The sequence below is a fragment of the Halyomorpha halys genome, unplaced genomic scaffold, assembly GCF_000696795.3.
Source record: "Halyomorpha halys isolate HHAL.00 unplaced genomic scaffold, Hhal_1.1 Scaffold1386.1, whole genome shotgun sequence".
NCBI classification, from domain to species: Eukaryota; Metazoa; Arthropoda; class Insecta; order Hemiptera; family Pentatomidae; genus Halyomorpha; species Halyomorpha halys.
Window position 1 is genome coordinate 153,779 of NW_027107554.1, and position 22,902 is coordinate 176,680.

A 22,902-nucleotide genomic window follows, 5' to 3' on the forward strand; every position below is an offset into this window, starting at 1 on the left:
TATGACAGAGACACGCATTCTTGAGGAGAAATATAAATTTATATTTAAAATATATATATATATATATATATATAATTTGTATATATATATATATATATATATATATATATTTCGGTTCAAAAGGGAGGAAAGGAAGAAAAAGAATTATTGCATTGAGGTATAATTACGTGGTTCAACATTTTGACTTCATAATAAACTAAAACTTTTCGGAAAGCTTCGTGAACCCAACAGTTTAATTGGTTGTACTTACAAGTTATATATTTGGAAAGTATTAGATTACAATAAGACGTATATTTAACGACATAGTGCTTTCTTCACCATTATAATATATCTTTTCTTGATCCAAGACTCATAATGAGAATATTTCATCATATTCCAAATCCAGCTTTGGCAGATAATCATTTATTCCGTTACTTTAGTCGTGAGTCAACCCTGTAGGTTCAAGAGCCCTCTGAAGTCAGTAAAGCGGGTGCTCTTAATTGGAAAAAAATTGACGATTGAGTTTATTCTTGAAAAAAGAATTACCTCCTTGTACAACCGTTGGTCTAGTAACAGTCCTTTCATAGTACTGCTCCCCAACTCTTCATGGGTTGTAGCGGTTTACTTTACACTAGACATAAAACCTTTCAAAATTATTCTTCATATAAGCTTCAAGTTGATAAGCCATTGGATTTTTACTTGAAATTTAAAATTCAATTAGATTCACAAGGTTATCCTAAAAAATAAGATAGTGAAAGTGAGTAGACACTTGAACTCACAGGTGGCAAGCCGGCTGCAAAAAGTTAAGTAACATTGCTGTGTGTGGTGTAATATTGTAAATAAGCTGAATGCGATGTAAACATAGATTTTATTTTAATCTATTTGAAATTTCCATTTAATTTACTTAATAAATCCTTCTACCATTTGTCACATCATATTATAACCTGTTATACATTATATATTTAACAATCTTTTTAAGTAGTATAAATAAAAATTGAAGTAATATCCGATGAAATATGAAGGGCATTTTTCCTGGCCGCATGCCTAACACGAGACAGCTTGAAAATTCTTAGGAATCATTATTAATTGCTTCTAAAAACTTTTCCCTTTTCGAACCCCCCTTCCTTCCAAATAAAGTTACTTCTCGAAAGCCTAATAGTGTAAAAAAACAAAGTTTCTTAATCTTTATTTCGCTACTTAAAAAGAGTAGCTTTCATTTATATTATTATATAATTTTGTGTTCTCATTACTGAAAGCGGGTTGTATCAATTATAATATAATCGACTTTTTTTAATATTTAACGTCTAATCTTCATATAGTGTGTCTGATTCATAGTAATATTTACAAAATGAATATTTACAATAAAATATATACTACACCAAATCAACTAATAGGAAGGAATTAGTTTTCAAAACCAGATTGATAAAACGTGTTATGTTCACATAGTTAATTTGATTGATAGTATTTTTAACAAAAAATTCTTGATGTCAATGGAGTAGAGGTGAAACAAATTTTTAAAAAATCAGATAAAAATATATTTCAATTATTCTATTACAATTGAAATTAAAACAAAAAAAAAAAGTTAATATTATCGTTCAATTGTATAATTAAATATAATATGGACATACTAATTCTTTGTCACGCGTACATTTTTGGCAATGCTTTCAGAATATAAAAAATGTTTTGCATTTTTTCAATTAAACTAATCCAAAACTCCTTCAAATATTTTCTAACGAACGCGATGTCTTATCGGAATCAGCTACAACTGAATAATAATTTATGTATATATCACATTTCTATATTTTTTAAAGTGGATTTTCAAAATTTCCAATAGGATAAGGACTATAACTATATAAAAAATGTATATACAAATAAATAAAAATAAGTATATATGTACATCACTATCAAAATCAATAGATACATTAACTAAATAACAGTAAAAACTGAAATAAATAAAGTATAAGCAAAAAAATACTTTTGAACAGAGGTATACCAACATAAAACTGATGTGAGACTTGTTAAAACAAAATTTAAAAAAAAAATCACAAGATTATCAGTACCAAAAATGAGATATGATTATTAAATCCACTTCCAGTATATTTGTTTCCTTCACTATCTAATTCCTTCACCCATTACGTTCTAAAATATTTTGTTATACTATCTTTAACCCCGGAACGTACCTGGTACCAGGTTAATTTCACAAGTTTTACAACTAATCAAAAATTTCGATCTAATAAATATGGTTTGAACACTAAGTTTTAAAATTCGGCCTGTTTTTTAATTAAGAACATGATATTAAAGGCATCTATTAGATTTACATTTAATACAAAGAAGTTCTCAAGGGAAAAATAATTTGTTCACCTTCTTTTGGGCTCCACGTTCTTCAGCTGGATCCGCTAGTGTTCAAACCGAGTTGGAGTCCAAGAGATGGGTCTGTGGAACAATTACAAAGAACATATGTTTTAGTAATATATGAATCGTAAACATGGCGTAGTGTGGGTTTCAGCCGCAGAGAGCGGAGGAAAATTTTGGCGCCCACTTATTTAGGTAATTCAATTTAAAAGACCAAAATATACAGTAATTCTAAAAATACTTTTTGGGGAGAAATATCATATTTATCGTATATTGTAAAAGTTACAAATAAAAAAGTCATAAAATGAAATGGTTCTATATTTCGCAAGATATTATTTATTGCGACATGTTGCGGCCCTCTCTACCTCCACTACACCACTGATCGAAAATATAATCCTTCCACTTTTTTTTTTCTTCTGAAAGTTATATTTTAAACCTAATTTCTATTTATTATTATATTTTTACATATTTTTAAATTTCAGGTATCCAGGAAGCGGTAGCCCGTTCCAGCCCAGTCCACCATCCCATTTGGCCGATCTCGTCACCGACATAACAACAAAGAAAGGTAATTTAATTATTCGTAATAATTTAACGCATATTTATAAATTACTCTTTTACGCCTATTAATGGATATGAGAACAGATAATAGTTACTAATAATGATTTTTTATTTACTAAAAAGATCAAGATCAGTCAATTTAGTTTTCAAATTTATATATTTTCACACTACTACATAAATCCAAATACAGGGCTTTTAACCTGACAAAAGTCAGAAACCTTTGATTTTAAAATTAAAATAAAAAAAATATTCCAAGTAGTACAACATGACAAATGTTGTAATGAAAAAAGTTTACATACAAAATAAAAGTTTATTGGAACATTGATGGAAAAGTTCATTGGAAGCCCATTATGGTCTGATAAAGTAATATTTTTTTTCTAATTCACTTCATGCCATTCAACTTAATTATTCAGTTATTAATTGACATATTGAAAAAAAATGATTTGTAGAATGAGGAGCTATAATTAGATAATAAATTCAAACATATTACTTTGAAATGAGCCTCACAATTTTAATAATCCTGAATTTAATACTTTAATACATCATTTTAAGATGAAAATCTTAATAAACGTTACTGCCATGAATCTATTTTTCACTATTGAACTTTGTACATCGAAGTTATTTCAAATAGATACATTTCACATTTTTATCTTTATCATTTAATACTTTTTATGTTTATCATTCATACAAAATATTACAAATAAATAGATTAATTATTTAATTTATTTTAATCAATAAATGCTTCTCAATTTATCCTTCAGTATGACGACGTTATTATATTTCCGTATGCCCACACTTACAATATTGTTGAATGTGGTCTATAGATCAATACTATAGTTATAATATATATACCAATACTTGTATCAATATCCTTTCTACAATATACCCCTCATATGGTCAATATAATGAGGAAAATCAATATTAATCGTGTATGAAGGGCCCTTAATACAAAACCGTGTTCATTTTTTGAATAAGCAATGGCAAGAGCATTCTTGCAACAATCCACTGATAAAATAAATCATTTTTATATTGTTTAAATAAAATAAATTTTATCCAATTTTAGTCTCAAAACAATTTATATTTCTCCGAAAAGTCCGACGTTACAATGAATTCGGCCATCCCCAAGGACAATCTATCACAAACAGCTTTTATTTTAATATGATTTTTAACAATTTACAAAAACATAACAATATTATTAATAAATTATCATTCCTTAATACGATTTTATAAACGCATCAATTTTTAAAAAACTTTAGGTAAGTCATTAATTTCAGTCCACAATTACCGTATGAGACAACATTAGGGGATCATATAATTTTATTAATAAGCAATCCTAAGCTTGTGTCCAATTACCTATTTTGTCAATTCTTCATATCAAATTAAAAATTAAAACTTTTAATCACTGTTAATTTTCACTACGATAATTTATCAAAACAATATTTGTAATCTTCCCCACATTTAATTTGTTTCTCTCAACCATATTTTGGTTCAATTTCCTATTTATTTTATTATTACAATTCATATCAAGGTTAATTATAATTATCAACGTTAATTTTATCCCATATTTTTCATAAATTAATTTTACTTAAAATCTCTGCCTTAAATTTATATTATTTTCTTCGGTTTATTTTTATTTATTTTTTTATCATCTCGCTATTCTTGCTGTATTGTTTACATTAGTTATAATTTAATATCATTCCAATTTTAAAACAAGAAAACGTTTATTTGTTTCTAATAATAATTGAATCAATACAGCTTCTTATATATTTCTACCATCAGTATTGTGGTAGATATACTTTATATCTTGATTTATTTATTTTGTAGCTCTTCATACATTTAAGATATAAGCCGTAGGTAACCACATATATTGCGAATGATGGAATTATACCAGAAGGAAAATTTCAGAATTCATCATTATGAACAGATATTGTACAGGAATTTTGACAAGATGCATAAACACTGCGGGGCGTTATCCTCTCAATTATAAAAACTTTCCAGGCGAATGCCGATCCTCTAAAGGATAAAGTACATGGTATAGCCACAGATAGCACCTAACTGATAATAATTGGTGAACAAAATTCAAAGTTAATAACGTTAAAACTTTAAGGGGGCGGGCGGGAGGGGAGGCCGTATCTGGCACAAAGATCTTTTAATATTTCTCGGTGGAGGGGATAGGATGGCTCCACCCTTCAAAAGGGGATATTAAATTTGTGGAATTTGGCGGTGGAGTGGGGGGGAGACCTAACCGCTTTAAAACTAGCGCACAACTACCCGCCCCTTATATTAAAAACGACCCTCTCCCCTTTCGTTTTCGTAGATAGCAGCTTCCCTCAACCCCCCCCCCCTCTTCCCTTTAAACAAGGCATATTACATCCATATAATTTATAATAACTCGACGAAACCTCTCCCGCTTGTCCAGTTTTATACACAGCTACAATGAGATGTAGCATAAATTATCTGTCAACTAAACACATCTCTTGTAAATAGTCAGATTAAAGAATAATATTATATATTCAATTATCGAAAACATCGTAACGTATTAATTATTTAATAGGGCAATAATTCACAAGTGTTACTCCAACATGATGGTAGGGTCAGTACAACATGTATAATGTGTAGTTATTATTGGTTATAACCTACTCTACTATTATTTACACTTTATTTGGATCAGAGCAGACTTCCGCTCGCTCAAGAGGTGAACAATCCAACGTATCCACTTCAATTTAAGTCGGTGCCTAAATTCAGAACACTTTAGTTGGTCAGGTTAATTACCTTATAAATAGTCGACCTTTAATCATATAATTTAATTAATATCTTGGACTGTATAATCAGCAATGGTACTTCCCTCTTAAATCATATAAACTCGCTCAGCATCAACATCATTTGCCAAAGTGGTTATTTTTCCAAAAATCTATAAAGTATACCATACGCACCAGCAATCCTATGTTTTCCTCCAACAATTACTGTGAAGCCTACTCGACCCAACGATCATAATAATAATCTCGTTAATAAGATACTATAGTAATTAACATTATTAAAACATTTAGACATGAATAACATTTAAACATTTTTAATAATTATCTAACTACTTTTTGGTTGTAATAAAATTATATATAATGATATTAAAGCTCTAAATATTACTACTATTAATTATTAACGTAGGACGCGTCCTTTCTTAACAATGGGTTTTCGGAGGGATTTGCCGAGAAACCAATGAATGTTTTTTTAGAATTAGTTAACAGATCAGAAGTCATTGAAAGAACAATACGTCTGGGTAGTGTAGTTGCATCAGATTCATAGAAAGGATATATTTATACAGAATAGGCTATAAAGATTAAACTGTAAAGCATAAATATCTCTTCGTTGACACAATTATTAGACATTAGGGAATACACTATAAATCGAAAGATTATGGGGATCGTCTAAATGGTGGAAATAAAAGAAGAGGAACAAATCGGAATTTCCTAGCATCTTATTTAGCAAAATTCATGTGGTGCACTTAACCTAAAGAAAAAGATTGTAGGAAGATAGCCCTGGTGGCGTCAATAAAGGTATCAAAATAGTAAAAGAAAACTATTCATTGTTAACCAACGTTTCGCCCCACTTTACAGGGCTTCTTCAGGGCTAAATGAAAAAACAAGATACAAACATTTTAGAATTAACAAAACAATTATTATAAAGTATATACAAACAGGATTAATAATAACAATATAAGGAAGTATAAATTTAGGTGGACTAGAAACAAGTTACTAATAAATATAACCAGTTCTAAACACATATCTAGGCTAATAAATTGTAGGAGACAACTCATTAAAAATAGTTATATATATAGTAAAGAGGTAGATGTAAAAGGCAGAACAGATAGGTGATGTATATGTAAAAGAGATGTATTAAGAAAATTGATAAAAATAAACAATAAACATAGGGGTAATTAATTACCTTTTATAATATATAAATACCTACCTCTTTACCATATTTATAACTATTTTTAATAAGTAGTCTCCTACAATTTATTAATCTAGATCTGTATTTAGAACTTTTATGACACCTGGTTATATTTATTAGTAACTTCCTACATGTACACTTCCTTATATTGTTATTATTTATCCTTTTTTTATGTACTCTATAAAAATGATAATTGTTTTAAAAAGTTTTTACTAACGCCTGTTGAACAGATTCGATACTTAGGACTCCATCTTGACAAGAGACTTACTTGGAATCCACACACAAGACTGAAACGACAAGAAACTGCTCGTAGATTCCGTTTGCTACAACACTTACTTGACGAACGCTCTAAACTTCCCATTCACTACAAAAAATTAGTATACACTACAATAATCAGACCAATTTGGACATATGGAATTGTGTTCTGGGGCTCCACCAAACCATCAAATTCTTCCCGCATCCAATCGTTACAATCCAAAACCCTACGTAAAATCCTTGATGCTCCTTATTACATCACAAATAAACTCATTCATAAAGACCTTAACATCCCATTCGTTGCAGATTTGACCCAAAACAGATATGCGTCTTTTTATTCCAAACTCCTTAACCATCCTAACCCATTAATTCTTAATCTTTCATCCTTAACAATCCCTGATAATCCTCCGAGGCGTCTGAAAAGAAGATGGCCACGAGACCTTCTAGTTTAAATTAATGTTTGAAGTACCACCAATGGGTGGTTCCTTCCCAAGATTTTCAAGTGTATATGAAACATACTACATATTTACTTATTGTATTATTTTGTACAGTTGTAAATTACAATAAATAAATAATTAAAAAAAAATAAAAAATAAAGTTTTTATTTTAATGTTTTGTTAGTTCTAAAATGTTTGTATCTCATTTTTTCACTTAGCCCTGACAAAGCCCTAAGGGCGAAACGTTGGTTAACAATGAATAGTTTTCTTTTACTATTTTGATACCTTTATTGGCCGGTACTCGGACTATCTTCTACAATCTACTTCATACCGTCAACTATCTTCTTCCAATTAAAGAAAAAAAATACGTTTTCTCAAATTTTAGTACCTATAAAAAATGTTTGCTTAGTAATAAATAAAAAGTAATTTTGGTTACACAAACATGTAAAACTCATTATTTATGTGTATTATTTTATTGTAAATGCTTTAATTTATAACAAAAACATATACTATATACGATGCATATTAGAAAGCACGGAAACGTCGCTTTCCACTTTAGTTCCTGGTTTTTTTCAAGACACATCAGGCAACATAAAAACGAAGATCTCAGAATATTAAAAATTAAACAAACAAGTGTTGCTAGCAACATGCAAATTAGGTGGCAATGTGTAACTTAATTGGCGACATGTAAATTAATTGACAACAAGTAGATTTTTAGGCTAAAGTGTAACTAATGAGGGACAAAGGCTCAATATAAAAATGATATTAAGGGCTTAGAGAGGCAGAGAGGAGTGAAAGGAGCACATATTGGATTCCACCTGATCGCTCAAGGCCCTAATCGAATTGAAATGCCATTACACCGTTCTATTGTTTGCCGCCCTCACCATTTAATTCACTTTGGTCTTCTTTATGCCAAGTGCTCAGCTCATCTCCCTACCTGTCTGTCCACCGAGTCCTTCGACCAGAACCGAATATATAACTTGCAAGCACATTCAATAAAAAAAAAAATTGTCCCCCTACTTTTTGGAAACCTTAAACGATCTAGTAGTCCTAGAGTAAAAATCTAATACTTATTTTTATTTATTAACTTATTACATCTTAATAACTTAAAGAACTTTTTCACAAAGATCTTAAAATTCCATTCGTTGTAGATTTGGCCCAAAACAGATATGCGTCTTTTCATTCCAAACTCCTTAACCATCCTAACCCATTAATTCTTAATCTTTCATCCTTAACAATCCCTGATAATCCTCCGAGGCATCTGAAAAGAAGATGGCCACGGGACCTTCTAATTTAAATTAATGTTTGAAGTACCACCAATGGGTGGTTCCTTCCCAAGATTTTCAAGTGTATATTAAGCATACAACATATTTACTTATTGTATTATTTTGTACAGTTGTAAATTATATTATATAAATAAATAATAAAAAAAAAGTTATTACAACTATGTTGAGACTGGGTCAGTTAGTCTCGAGATAGTTGTAAGTTGTAGGAAATGCTATTGCTATATTTAAGGATGTATATAGATTTAATGATCACAATACGAGATAGATAGTTTGATTAATATTATTGTATTTAAACATACATGTATACTTTATTATTATGACTTTTGTGCTAAGATTTGATACTTCCCTTTTGTATATGTAGATGATATGATGAGATGGTAACTATCTTCTGTATCTGATAACATCGTACATACTGGTACAATTTCGGTGATTTTTTCTTATTGTTTATGACAATTTGACTGTCTATAATATTCTCATCTATATACTACATGAAACATAAATAGTTTTTAAATAATAGCCCTTATTGCGTTTCAATATTAGTACTATATTGAAACATTTCCGACCGACTGACCTATCAAAATGTGGTAAAATATTTTTCAAGAGTGAAACAAAATTGATATTCGTTTTTAGCACATAAAAATACTCTTAAACACGGATTTTCGAAAAAATCAAAAAATAAAATTTTTTAGTCTAAAATGTTGGTCCTACAATCGGCATTTGATTCCTTTTTAAAAACAAAAAATACATAAATAACGTAAATACTACTAAGCTAATCTACACATAACTATGGCTGTGGTGACGTATTTGATAACCATTAACTTCGCTGTATCATCGTTAATACTGGTCTGATTTAGGTGTTTTTTTCTTATTATTTAAGGCAATTTTGTTATCTATCATTTATTCTTAATTTAAAACAAATTTGATCCTTTTTTTCTCTCAACTTTATTCTTTACAACTTTTCCAACGTTTCGACCCTCAGATCATTCTCAAGGATACCTTCATATTGATGTCATTTCCTTTTTCAAATATTAAAAATGCAGGCTAATTGCCTTTGCCCCATATAACCTTTTCTAAATAATTTTTTCCTAGATTTAAACCTTTTATAAAACACTTTTCTTCCTTTCTTCATTCACATTTGCAACTTCTTCAAAAAGTTCTAGGGACAAAGGCAATTAACCTGCATTTTTAAGACTTGAAAAAGGAAATGACATCAATATGAAGGTTTCCTTGAGAATCCTGAGGGTCGAAACGTTGGAAAAGTTCTAACGAATAAAGTTGAGAGAAAAAAAGGACCAAATTTGTTTTAAATTAAGAATAAACTAAACCACTCTCAAACAAGAATAAATAAAATTAATCTAATTATCTATCATATTCTCAGGTACATACTACTTGAAATATGAATAGTTTTTTAATAATAACCTTCTCTGTGCTTCAATATTAGTACTACATTGAGAAAATTCAAACCGAGCTCATTTTGGTAAAATATTTTTTAGGAGTGAAACAAATTCATTGATATTCGTGATATTGATGTTCATTTTTAGCATCTTAAAAAACCCTTAAATACGGCTTTTCGACGAAATCGGAAAATAAAATTTTTTAGTCTAAAAACTTACCCCTACATCGGCCTGGCTTTCTTTTTAAAAATATAAATTTAGGTTTAGGGCTCTATAAACTGCACCAAAGAGTACAAACCGGGTCAAATTAAATAAATTAGAGCCAGAGATATAAAATAAAGCATGTGATTTTTTTTTCCTATTTGAAACCCGTATTTTGCATTAGGCAATTAAATCTACGTTTCATTGATGTAGTCTGAAAGAACAGACATTCAGATTTCCAATGGCTCTATTTAAAGTAGGAATTGTATAAAATGCAGAGGAGTTATGAACGATTACATGAACAATTGACAACAAAATTCTCGTTTGGTGTCCAATAACAGTGAAAAAAAGCTTATAATTTCTGAGCTTCAAACCAAATACACTTAATTTTGTTCATAACTTTTTTTTATACTCGAGAATTCAGAGATTTTATTATATTTTAACCTTGCCATGGTGAAAGGGAACATTTTGAAAAAATAAAACCATGTATATCGGTCCATTAATTCAAAACCATCCTGGACAAAGATTAGACCATTCGCTTTTATATTGATATTGATATTGATTTAAAGAGTACGGTAAAAACTGTTGACATGTATGTGGCTTATGCTTGTCTACTTAGTATACTAGGGAATTGGAGTTAATCCCTTAATATAATTTTCAAGGGAGGTTAAGAAATCCCTCAATTATGATAAGATTCTTACGAGAAATTGTATTCAGAAACGAATTTATTCTTTGTGGTTTATCGATTTTATTCATCCATGCAGGAAAAGCGTCTAAGTAAAAAATTAACCATGAGCAATTTAGGCAATTTTTAAAAATTTATTTAATGATATGTACAACTGTATTTAAATAACAATACATCCAGTAAATTTGAAATAAGATAATGATGTGATACAGGCGTGAACAGAAACTAACCATTGGTAGTTTAATAATACTTCTAAATTAGAAGGTCTCCAGGCCATCTTCTTTTTAGACGCCTCGGAGGATTGTCAGGAATGGAAGAGAAAACTAGATTAGATATTAGTGGGTTTGGGAGTTTATAATGGAAGGATTTATATCGGTTTCGTTTACATATAGGGACATTAAAGTCTTTATGTATGATTTCATTTGTGACAAAGTATGCATTATTGAGGATTTTGGTTTGTAAGGATTGAATACGAGAGGAATTAAAAGGTTTAGTAGATCCGCAAAGCTTGTTCGGCAGTTTAATACGTAATTCCGTTTCTAAGCAACTTTTTGTTTTTGAGCTTGGCTGATGAAACATACACTCACGCTCAATACAGTCTACTCAATTTTTGAAACTGGTTAACATGGACTCAGGAGTTCCTAATTACCTGGCGATGAGCTAAAAGCTACAAAATATAGCTTTATGTATATACTCTTCATCCTATCATCGTCTTCCTTCGAGAACAAATCCTAACACTTGAGTGAGCTGTAAACAGATTGACAAAAATTAGCTACAATCGAAACTAATAACTGAAATTGCGATGGATACGACTCTTAATCATGAATGAATCATTGATAAATAAATATCGTATCCATGGCAACTTTTTAGTTTCAACTATAGCTAATTTTTATACTCGGGCTGTAAATTATAGGTTCATGTAAAATTATAGGTTCATATTAAAATTTTTTGATATCATATTTGTTTTTTCTTTCTGAATTGAGTAACCTATTAGTGAGGTAACAGAAAGTTAGTTGGTTAATTTGAAACGCCTTTGAACTGGTTACCGACCACCGTAAAAATGTAAAGGAGCCCAGAATAATTAATTAACGATCTGTCTATTCCTTGGACATTCTTTGTCATCTTTTGACGGCATGATAGACCCCTAACCAACGCTTCGGAACGCTAACCTCTCTATTTTAACCCTCTCAGTGCCAAACGACTATAAATCGTTGTTCATAGTATTTGCAAAAAGTACCAACAACGATATATCGTAACGTAGCGATGGCGTCTTATTATTCCCATTGCTAGAGAATACCATCTCAAAATAAATTCCTTAAACATTATAAACACCCTAATACCATCTGGGAACAATTAAAAAACGGTCCGAGTAATTACGGTATGGTTCATTGTTGGAATTAATTATTTATGATATCAGTAAATATAAAACAATTAAAAAGTCTTACAAAATCATTACACAGAACCAAAAAAAAAAAAAAAAATAGTTAAGATTTAATAGTAATGTCATCATTCGGGGATCATTATACATTGAATGAGCCTGTGATTTGGGCGCCAAATAAAAAAAAACAGCCGTGACGGTGCGTGAGCGGATTCTTATTAACTTATTTATAATTATTAAATTATATTTTTTTATTATTACCTGTGATTTTTTTACTATCGGTCCGGTATTGTTCCCATATGTATTATGCTCTCTGTCGGCACTGGAAGAATTAATTTGAGATTTATAATTTTAGGTTACTTAATCTTGAAATGTGTCAAATTTGAAGAAAATAAAAAAGTGGCTCACATTTATACAAGGTTTTTTTTTTTATTTTGATTTGCTTAATCATTGACAAAACGGCCTAAATTATATGGATATAACGACGTTTTTGACGAATTCGAAAATTAGCCTACCGTTTCTTATAAACATTGAAGACTCGGGGCTGGGTGTACTTGAAGGGTGCCGGGGTTGCTGGGGTTCTGGCTCTCCCTTTAGTTGAGAAAAAGCTAATTTGTTCAAGGGTTAAAGTGGGCTTGGATGAAAGAGCTCCTGCATGAGGCGCTGTTTGCACATTGGATCAGGAGCCTCTTTTGTTGAGGACTTGTTTGTTTGTTCACTTACCGATGTTGACTCAAACCGTTCATGGCCTCATTAGCTTCGGGTCTCTTTTATGTCGAGACGGGAAAAAAAAAAAATTCTTTCTGGTATTGCTTCATTGACCGAGCGTGTGATTTTATCGGGTTTTCTCCTAATTAAAAATTCAAATAATAACCTTAAATCAACATTCCAATAATTAATCAATTACTATAATTTAATAAATATCAATTTATATTAAAGTAAATATTTATAGAGGCAGTAATTTTTAGTATAGTTGATCTATGAAGTACAGTGTTATACACATCTGTAAAAAAAATAAATAATATAAGCTTATTTATTTATACTTTTGTTGTACTAATTTATACGAAAAGAATATATTTACCTGTAAGTTAAATTTCTATTAGCAATGATATAAGCCAATACTGTATTAATAGTCAAGAATTTATCTATAAGATATTCATTTCAGCTCCTTTTTTTATCTTATATTTAAAACATTTCTTTTTAATAACCAAGAGTATTAGTCGCTTTGCTACGACGTTTCAATCTATAATATCTATCTATCTATCTAGATATCTGTAATATCTGACGCAATAATAGGAGGTAGTCTTCCTTTGCCGTCTTGCCATGAAAATATTTATTGAGTAAACCAATCGTTGAAAAAAAAAAAAACTTAAAAACTATCTAAAACTAGAGATCGGGAATTTTTTATTTACTTTATCCTGACTATTCACAGACATAATTTATTATCGTTGAGATTATTCTTTTTTTTATTATATATACATTAAACTTTGCCCCCTTATGTCATTCCCATACATACATAATTCATATTCATAAATTGTCAATTAATATCGAGGATACTAATTTATTACGTTATTTTTTTTATCGGACTTATTATTCAATGAATAAATTAAATTGTTTCACAATGGTGGCGAACTAATTCGTATAAATATTTTGCATTCGAAAATTGTTGTATTTGGAAATTTTTAGTATTAATAGCAAATAATCTTATTTAAAGGCATTGAAAATATATATATTGGAAAACGTTTTAGTAATGCATTTTTTGAATTGATTGATATTTGACCACAGCGATGTATGTATATATATATTTACATTTGAACTAGGATAAGACAAACTGGATCAGACAATTACCTCTTGAGTTATTTACGAGAATGATCTTAATCGACTCCCAGACTACAGTTTATCTAACTGACCCAAGGAGATGATGAGTTACGATTTATCCGAGCTTGGGCTTTCGGAAGGGTCTTCCTAATAAGTTGTCAGATGGCCTGTCCTGCCTTAAAGCAAATTACTTACAGCCAAATGATTCTATTTCAATAGGGTGGCAAGAAGGGGAGTCTGGTTTTTCCCCTCCCGTCATTCTCTCCCTTTTTGCTACATTTTGCAGGGGAGATAACCATTTTCGTACACGCATGAACATATACCGGTATTAATATCTGGGAGGTACATCTTGTACCTTCTCTTGTTGGTGATTGGCGAAACAGGCGTAACATAAATAAATAGCTATCTCAAATGTTTATTATTTTACCGACGAGGAGTAACAAATAACAATGTTAATGACAACTTCAGAGTACGTTCATGCCACCAAGTATCACCCGAGTGATAACATGTTGCAGTGATATTCGGCTCATCATTATTGAAAGTTCATATAAAGTCGAGATGAGATTGCATGGGAGGTCAAAAACCAGAATAAACGAAAATTCCAACAAGCTTCATACAGTCTGAATAATGGGAAACAAAATACAAAAAATATTAGAAGATTAGCTACATACAAGTTACTTACTACATATGGTGAGTTATAACGTTTATTTTCCCGCTTAGATGTTAAATTTTACGCTTTTAATTTAAATTTTGTCACATAATACACAGTTCTAAAGTAGTTTTAGAGTTTTTACTCAGATTTGAAACTCACATATATCCGAGCGTCTTCACAGAAACTGAAATTTACGAAAATATTATGTTTGACTTGAAATTACTGCCTATTATGATAAGGAGGCACAAATTCTTGAAAAAAATGGGAGATGATGTGGTTGGGAACCAGCACAAGAGCCAGATTTCCTTCAAAATCAAAGAACACCTCTGCTAGTATGATTGTGGATGTTGAGTGATTCCAAGGAGAGTTGATGTGCGTCACAGAGGCTGGTCACGGCCTATAAAACAGAAACTAAATCACCATCTTTAGCCTGGAGTTGAATCAAGATTCTGAGAGAGCGGTTTTCATTGTTTAAATGTTTTTTTCTCAAATATTAATTCAATGTTCAACCTTCATTAACCGTCTAATCACCACTCTGGGAGGTAGCTTCATTTGATTCCAATGACCAGTCCAGCTTGGAAAGATACCTTCCTTGAGGAACGCGTAAAAATTACGCAATGAAATCATGATTTCAAAATTTGTTATTATAAGCGTTTTTTGTCATGCGAGTAATGGTAACCTATCTCGTTCCTATATAAATCTGGCACTCACCCAAAGATATGAAGGGTTCTTCAAATCCACTTCAAGCGAGGTGCTACCTTCGTTGTTCAGACAGGATAATATAAGATACCATCTTCATCCAATGGCGGTACGGACGAGTTCTTTCCGTAGAGTTTGCTTTTAATTAAAGATACGCCGGGATTTGATTAAAAACCAGACTATTGGGGAGGAGTTTTCTGCCTGGTGGCCAATTAGAGAATGCAGATGAAGGGAGAGTTCCGTGTGAAGCGAAGCTCAACGGGCGGGTCAATACAAAAATCATATTAAACGAGGGTTGCGGCTGCCTATCCTCCTCAAAGCACATATTGCATTCCTCCGCACACGCGCCGATAAACGCAATTCATACGCGTTTTGTCCTCCTCTGAGCGCCCCTTTTTTGATGTGCTGATCTGTTTTAACAAGCTTGGGGCTTTTAACGTTAGTAGAGGAAGAATGCCCATCTCGTCCAACTTGTTATTAACATTAAAGCTTTATCTTTCCAAACATATTACAAAAAAAAAAGTTGTTATACATGAACCTATGTACTACAAAGGCAATACCTTCTGATGTTTGTACTGCCCTCATTAAATAGAGCGCAGTATCTCCCATAAAGTAATTTTTAAGATTTTCACATCACTGCTTTAATTTAAATAAGTTATAAAACAGTAAACTCAATAATTTTATCGATTTTAATGTCTTACATTGCAGTAAATTATCAATAAATTAGAAATGTTGTGATTTTTTGGATACTGCGTTCTAACTAAGCAAGGCTAACTAAGACACTGAGTCACGTATTAGGATTCAAAGATTTATTGACTAAGTATTTATTAATAAATAAAAATCTGAAACCAAAAAGAAAACAAAATATCGATAGGATGTATTTGAAAGAATCTAATACTAAAACTTTATGTCTCCCAAACATCAGGAAGTAACTAATTACTCAATGTTTTGCCATTTCAGGCATCATATAAGGACATAAAATTGTAATATCACAAAAATTAAGAACAAAGACAGCATATCTAACACTAACAGACCAAAAAGGACCCCTCTCTCAGACATCTATACACACCATAGGCGAACTTTTGAAGGTTCAGTTTTAATTGTAATAATAGGTAATTACAACTGTAACTCATTGAGCATGCATTTCCAAGACTGTTGATTAAGAATATCATTATATTTATGTGTTTCCCAGGATCGCTTAGCATATCGCAGCTGATAGGAAAGGGAGGGGGAGGAGAAAGAGATATAGGAGGGGTAGGAGAGAGGAAGGGGTAGAGGCTGACACGTTATTAGCAGCTCCTACCCTTGGGACCACGGGCCTCCCTCGGCACTAATCACCTCCTATAAACACTAACACAGCCACTGTACTCACCTACTCTCCCACTTCCTTTCACCTTGTTACTCTTTCTTAAACGAAGTGATTTTAGGCTGACTTACAATTCAATCACAATTATATAAATAGTAAATTGAGATGCATATCTGAGTGTTTGATAATGTGTCTTTTGAACTCTCAATTCCATTGACCAATAAATCACATCCCAGGACAGCTAATATAAGTGCACAACTTTCAAAGCAGTGACGGAATGAACACTGCCATAAAAATTAGTCTCTATGCCCAAAAACGTTTCATTTGAATCTCCAATTCCTCAATTAACAAATCAAACTGTCCATTTCATATTCATTTTTAATTTTTTTTTATTTATTTCATGAAATTTGAGCTAAAAAAAAGAATTAAATGTAAAATTTAATATAAAAAGTCCGACAATTAAAAAAATGTTTTCATGATTCAATAATAGTCGAGTATAAATAATAATTATGCTAATTACAGCAATAACTAAACGTACAAACAAAAATTATCACAATCGTATTAGTGCGAAATATAAATAATAATTAGTAAATTTAATAAATTTAAACATTTATATAAATTTTTTTTTTCAAATTTATTTTTAATTATCTAAAACACGAAATTCAAAAATAATAAAATTTAATATCATTAAACGTTTCCATTTAATTTGTCCATAAACTATCAAATATTAATGGGAGACTTTAGAAGATTACACAACGCTGAATTAAGGGACCTACACCCGGTAAATATAATTCAAGTTATAGCATTGCGGCGTATAAGATGGGCATTTAAGGTAGCTTAGTAACGAGCGGATCCCTAAAATGTTAATAAACACTGAACCAGCGGGTAAACGTCCGAGGGGTAGACCAAAACGTAGATGGAAGGATTGTATTAAAACAGATTTAGTGGAATTGGGTCAATTGAATAAATCACTGGAAGGATGTATGCATAGAGCGTTTGATGGTATCGGCATCGAACCTTCGGGTTCGTTAAGCCTTTATTATTATTATTATTATTATAAACTATCAAATACAATTTGATTTCAGGTTGCCAGTGCACTCATTCATATACAAAGACTCAAATTCATTGACAATATTTATCAATATTCTTGACAGAAATATGATACTTTCGTTCAAAAATAACGTGTTATTATTTTAGTTTTTAATTTTAATATTATTTTACTCTGATATCATGTAATGTAGTTTGAAATATAATATTTATATAATACTACAAACGTGCAGCTATTACAAATATGATTTTCAATCCTAAACATTTTTTTATTTTTGAGATCACTCTAACTTCGTGTCTTGTTTCAATTATCGATTTAAAAAAATAAATAAATGACAAATTTTATTTTAATAATCTAAGTAATTTTAATTCAAATATTTATAATTATTTATGCGATAAAATTCCAAAATTTAATAGTAGATTATCACAATAATATATAATTTTATTTATTTATTTATTTTTTTGTATTGAAAATATAACAAATGACAATAGAGATAAGTATGAATTAATTCACAGAACGTAGTTTTATGTTTATAAAATAAAAACATATTGAGGGAGAGTTGAATGATATTAATAATTGATACAGCTTTACTTGAGAATGAATTTCAGTTATTAATTTCATTTATATAATAAAATTAGGTCTCATCAGTAACTTCCCGTACCATAAATAAGAATACTGGAAGGCGATTGGTGGTTGACAGAAGTGTTGATAGATGATTAATTGACACTAATGGAGGGGGGGGGTCATTCGCCGCCATCCTTAGCCACTCCCCCAACCCCCTCCTCCCCCCTCCCTACCGCTATAGTAATGTATTAAATCCCCTCATCCTTCATCTCTTCTTTGTGAGAGCCAACACCTTGCCCATGTATCCCCCTGTTCTTCTACATCCTCATAATATCTATCTTCTCTTCCTATTCTTATGATAGTTCCTTTTTGTAAAAATAAAAAAAATAATAATAATTAAACTTTTCCCGTATTACATTAAATAAATATAATAATAAAAATAATTATTGCATTTGCAGTATTATTCTCGTTGGAAATTTTATTTTCTACGTAAAGATAAATTGCCGCCAAAACACTGCAATATTACTTTAAAATATCTTATAAATTTCCTGAGATATTCAAGCGGGAAATTCGGTATATCTGGCGTATAAAATCAAGATATAATATTTGCAGAAGGTATGCCATGTTTTACAAAATTCAACTACATATTAAATATGGATAAGTAAAGAACTTGAAGAAGGAAAACCAGTGCGCATGCGCTAGTTTGAGCCTCAACCCAGTTGAGGATAAATATTTTTAAATAAATAATATTTATATATATTTTTAGTTAGTGTATATAGTGTATTAGTACTATTTTAGTTAATGATATAAAAGGTTTAAAAATAACTAATCATCTCGGTGTTGTGACAGTTCTGTTATTTATTGTTTGTATTGCGAATTAGACCGTTATTTTTAAAGTTTTGACTATATTGAAAAAAAAAAAAAATTTGTGATGGTTTTGTTGTTTTTGTGTCTGTACTGCAATCTATAAATTCATAAACACCGGAAAAAAAGAAATCCTAACAATAAATTTCAATAATTCAGAAGTTTATTGTTAGGATTTCTTGCGATCAAAAGATTACAAAACAAATCAAAATGTAAAAAAAAAAAGAATTCATTGTGGCATTTTGACATGACAGAAATTATGTAGATGGCTTTCTCCTTCTTGAGCGTAACTAACCCGTCTATTACTTCATATCACTTCATTAAATTGTTTACCAACTTCCCAGTACTAGGAGATAATGTGCCATAAAAAGCGATCTTCAGAGCTTTGAAAATCTTCAATTTCGTTCTAGAAAAAAAAAACATTTAATTTGATATCAATCATGCTACCTTATTTATAAAAAAAGCAATTGCACGCATTTTATACATCTAACGCAAGAAAATAAACAGTTAATAAATCAGCATATTAATTTAAAATTAGAAAATTGAAGAAAATAATGTAAACAGTGTTCGTATATTTAAAAAAAAATAACATATTCGTTTCCAATATGGAGTTTATTTCGAAACAAATGCCTAAGAATTGTAAACAAATATAGCCAAAACAATATAATGTATTGTACATTCTAATATTTATGATATACAACTTATTAAGAATATTAAAAAAATACATAGAACACTCTATCTTTTCTTCGAAAACATTTATTCGAATTCGAACACTCTAAAACGTTTTAGCCTGATTTAATAAATTAGCATTTTTCCACTGGTTCACAGACTACATTAAATCAATATGATTGTGAAGTAAAGACATTAATTAAAATTAAAATTCGTGGTGTGAAACGTCGGCAAAAAAATAGTAAAGTTAATTTTTAGACCGCACCGACCATCTCCTCATATTAACAATACTAAATATATGAAAATAAATTAAAAATTTTGTACATCCTATATAAGGGGACTATACCAGCGATTTAGTGGTATGTATGGTTTATTATAATAAATAATTTATTTATTTTTAATAAATCATTTATTTATTATTAATATGATGTACAATCCAACCTAAATATACAAACAATTAATACGCTCTTAAATAACAGAAACAGAAGGGTTTTTTGTTGCAAAAAGATTTCGGAAAACTGAAAAAAATATCACAAAATTATAAGTTGTGTGATAATAAACAAACCCTTTTAATGAATTTTCTTAATTGGTCCTAAAATAATATGTTAGGACAGTATTTTCAACCAAAAATACAGTCTCTTGAGCCAAGTAATACAAGTTAGATTGTTGGAACTACCTCTTTTTTTTACTACTAAATAAATGTCTAATCTACATCTAGAAAACAAATACATTAAATTATTTTTAATATTTGATTAATATATACTACTCAAAATGATTGAGGAAAATCATATGGCCCACATTACACCCACGATTTGTTATTATAAAATTACATAGCTATAAATATTTTTGAGGTGTAGATAGTTGCCCGTAGATTAATGCTTGAAGAAGTTTGTCGGGGGGTGCGGTCAGCAAAGAACAACATAAATAAACAAAATCATATTTATTTATTTTACGGCGACGTTTCGACCTGAGTTTCAGGTCTTCATCTGGGGTTGTGGCGTAGAGGGAAAATTAGTACTGCATATTATAAATATTTTTATAACATTTTTACATTATTTTACACTTGTGTGTGACGTTTCGGCCCTAATTCATTGGTCATTGTCATACTACAATCCTCACTCATCCCAGTCACATTATTAAAATATTGTTTTATGCATACAAAATAAGGAATTAATTGTCGTAACTTATTATAAACATTTTTCTGTTGTTTATTTTCTTCTATTCTCATTTTTCGGTGCTTTTATGTCTAAAATAAATAAATTAATATTATACACTAATTTCTTTTATTTTTTTTTTAAACTATATCACTGTTAAGAATTATATAAATTATAATATTTTTTATGTATATAATATTAATTAAATTATTTTATTTATTTAAAAAAATATATAAATAAAATTCGCAAATGAAATATCTCCTAAATATAATTTTAGGTTCAACACGATACCATTTTTGCCATGTAACTACAAATTCCCTTTGGAGCTAACCCCTATTAACAGTCAAATTATATGTTTGTTTTTTTAAATTTAATGTAAACCATTGAAGAAGCGGAAACTTTAAGAAAGAAAAAAAAAATTCTCACACAAAATCCGACGATAGAATATATATGAATACAGGTATGATTGTATAGACGCTGACAATACATAGTATACATAGTGTATTGTGGAGGGCTAGTGGAGTGGCTACTGGTAGACTAAATGGATGAATTAGTATCAGTTTGTTATTAGGAGAGGTCGCTGCTATCTGTTGCAGATATGTGGAGTCTGTTTTGTGGGGAGGCAGTGAAGCGCGATTGGAGATTGCATACCCTACCGTAGGCAGTATCAGGACCGGCTTCCCTCTAACCTACTGGTCACTTACCACTCCTAGTTCACTGCCCAAACTAATTCCCGGAGGACTCTTAATAAATCAAGAACAGTTTACGTGAAATGAGTAGTACATCATAGACTCGAAGACTTTAACATTATAATGTCGTGTATATGGTAGTTTATAGTGTTAATTCATCAAGAAAATTAAATTTTATTATCACCTTAGGTAATAGTTAAAATAAAATATTTAAGTCGTACACATCGTGAAATATTTGAATCAAAGACAAAGTATTAAACTATTATTACAAGAGCTCATGAGGAGAAAAAAAGTAGTTACCTCACCCCAATTTTTGATTACTTTAATGAAAACTATGCATAATTACTAGTCAAAATTGATGAATCTGCCAAGTATAGGTAGGAGGAATAAAAAATGGCGGCTGTTTAAAAGAGATAAAAAAATGTAATTTTTCATTCGGAACTCTATATCTTAAAAAGCAGGAACAACACAAGAAAACGTCATTTAAAGATGAGAAAATATGAGCCCTAAAAGAGTTATTTACGTTAAATAGTTCTCGAGATATACCTTTTTAAAAAACAATATTTCATAAAAATGTCCATACGTACTGAAAGATCAGTAGCTAGTGAATTTATTTTGAAAAATCTATATCTCAAAAACTATTTGACGTACAGATGTCTATTAGCACTCAAATTAAAGCTAGTTTAATGAGCTATAAAGTAGTTTATCATGTTTATCTTTGTAGGAGTAATAGTTTTCATGAAATTTACCAATATAAATTGATTCATAGTTGTTCGGACAAATTTTTATTTGGCAAATTTATATTCATTTGTGAATATCATAAAAACTACTACCCCCACGAAGATAAGTGTCATAAACTACTTTATAGTAACTTAAATTTCCTTTATTTTGAGTGTTGGCAGACAAATGTCTTATGGTTCTAGATATATTTTTTTAAAAATCCAACATTTTATAAGAACAACTAGAAAT

General features: G+C 30.1%; 1 protein-coding gene across 1 annotated transcript in view; it reads left to right on the forward strand.

Annotated features, from left to right (window-relative positions):
* LOC106689516 (paired box protein Pax-6) overlaps window positions 1–22,902 on the forward strand; it is a 140,740-nt gene that overhangs the window by 103,135 nt on the left and 14,703 nt on the right. Inside the window, exon 6 of the mRNA XM_067045941.1 lies at window positions 2,814–2,896. Within this exon, the coding sequence (XP_066902042.1) occupies window positions 2,814–2,896 (83 nt within the window). The remainder of the gene's footprint in view (window positions 1–2,813; window positions 2,897–22,902) is intronic.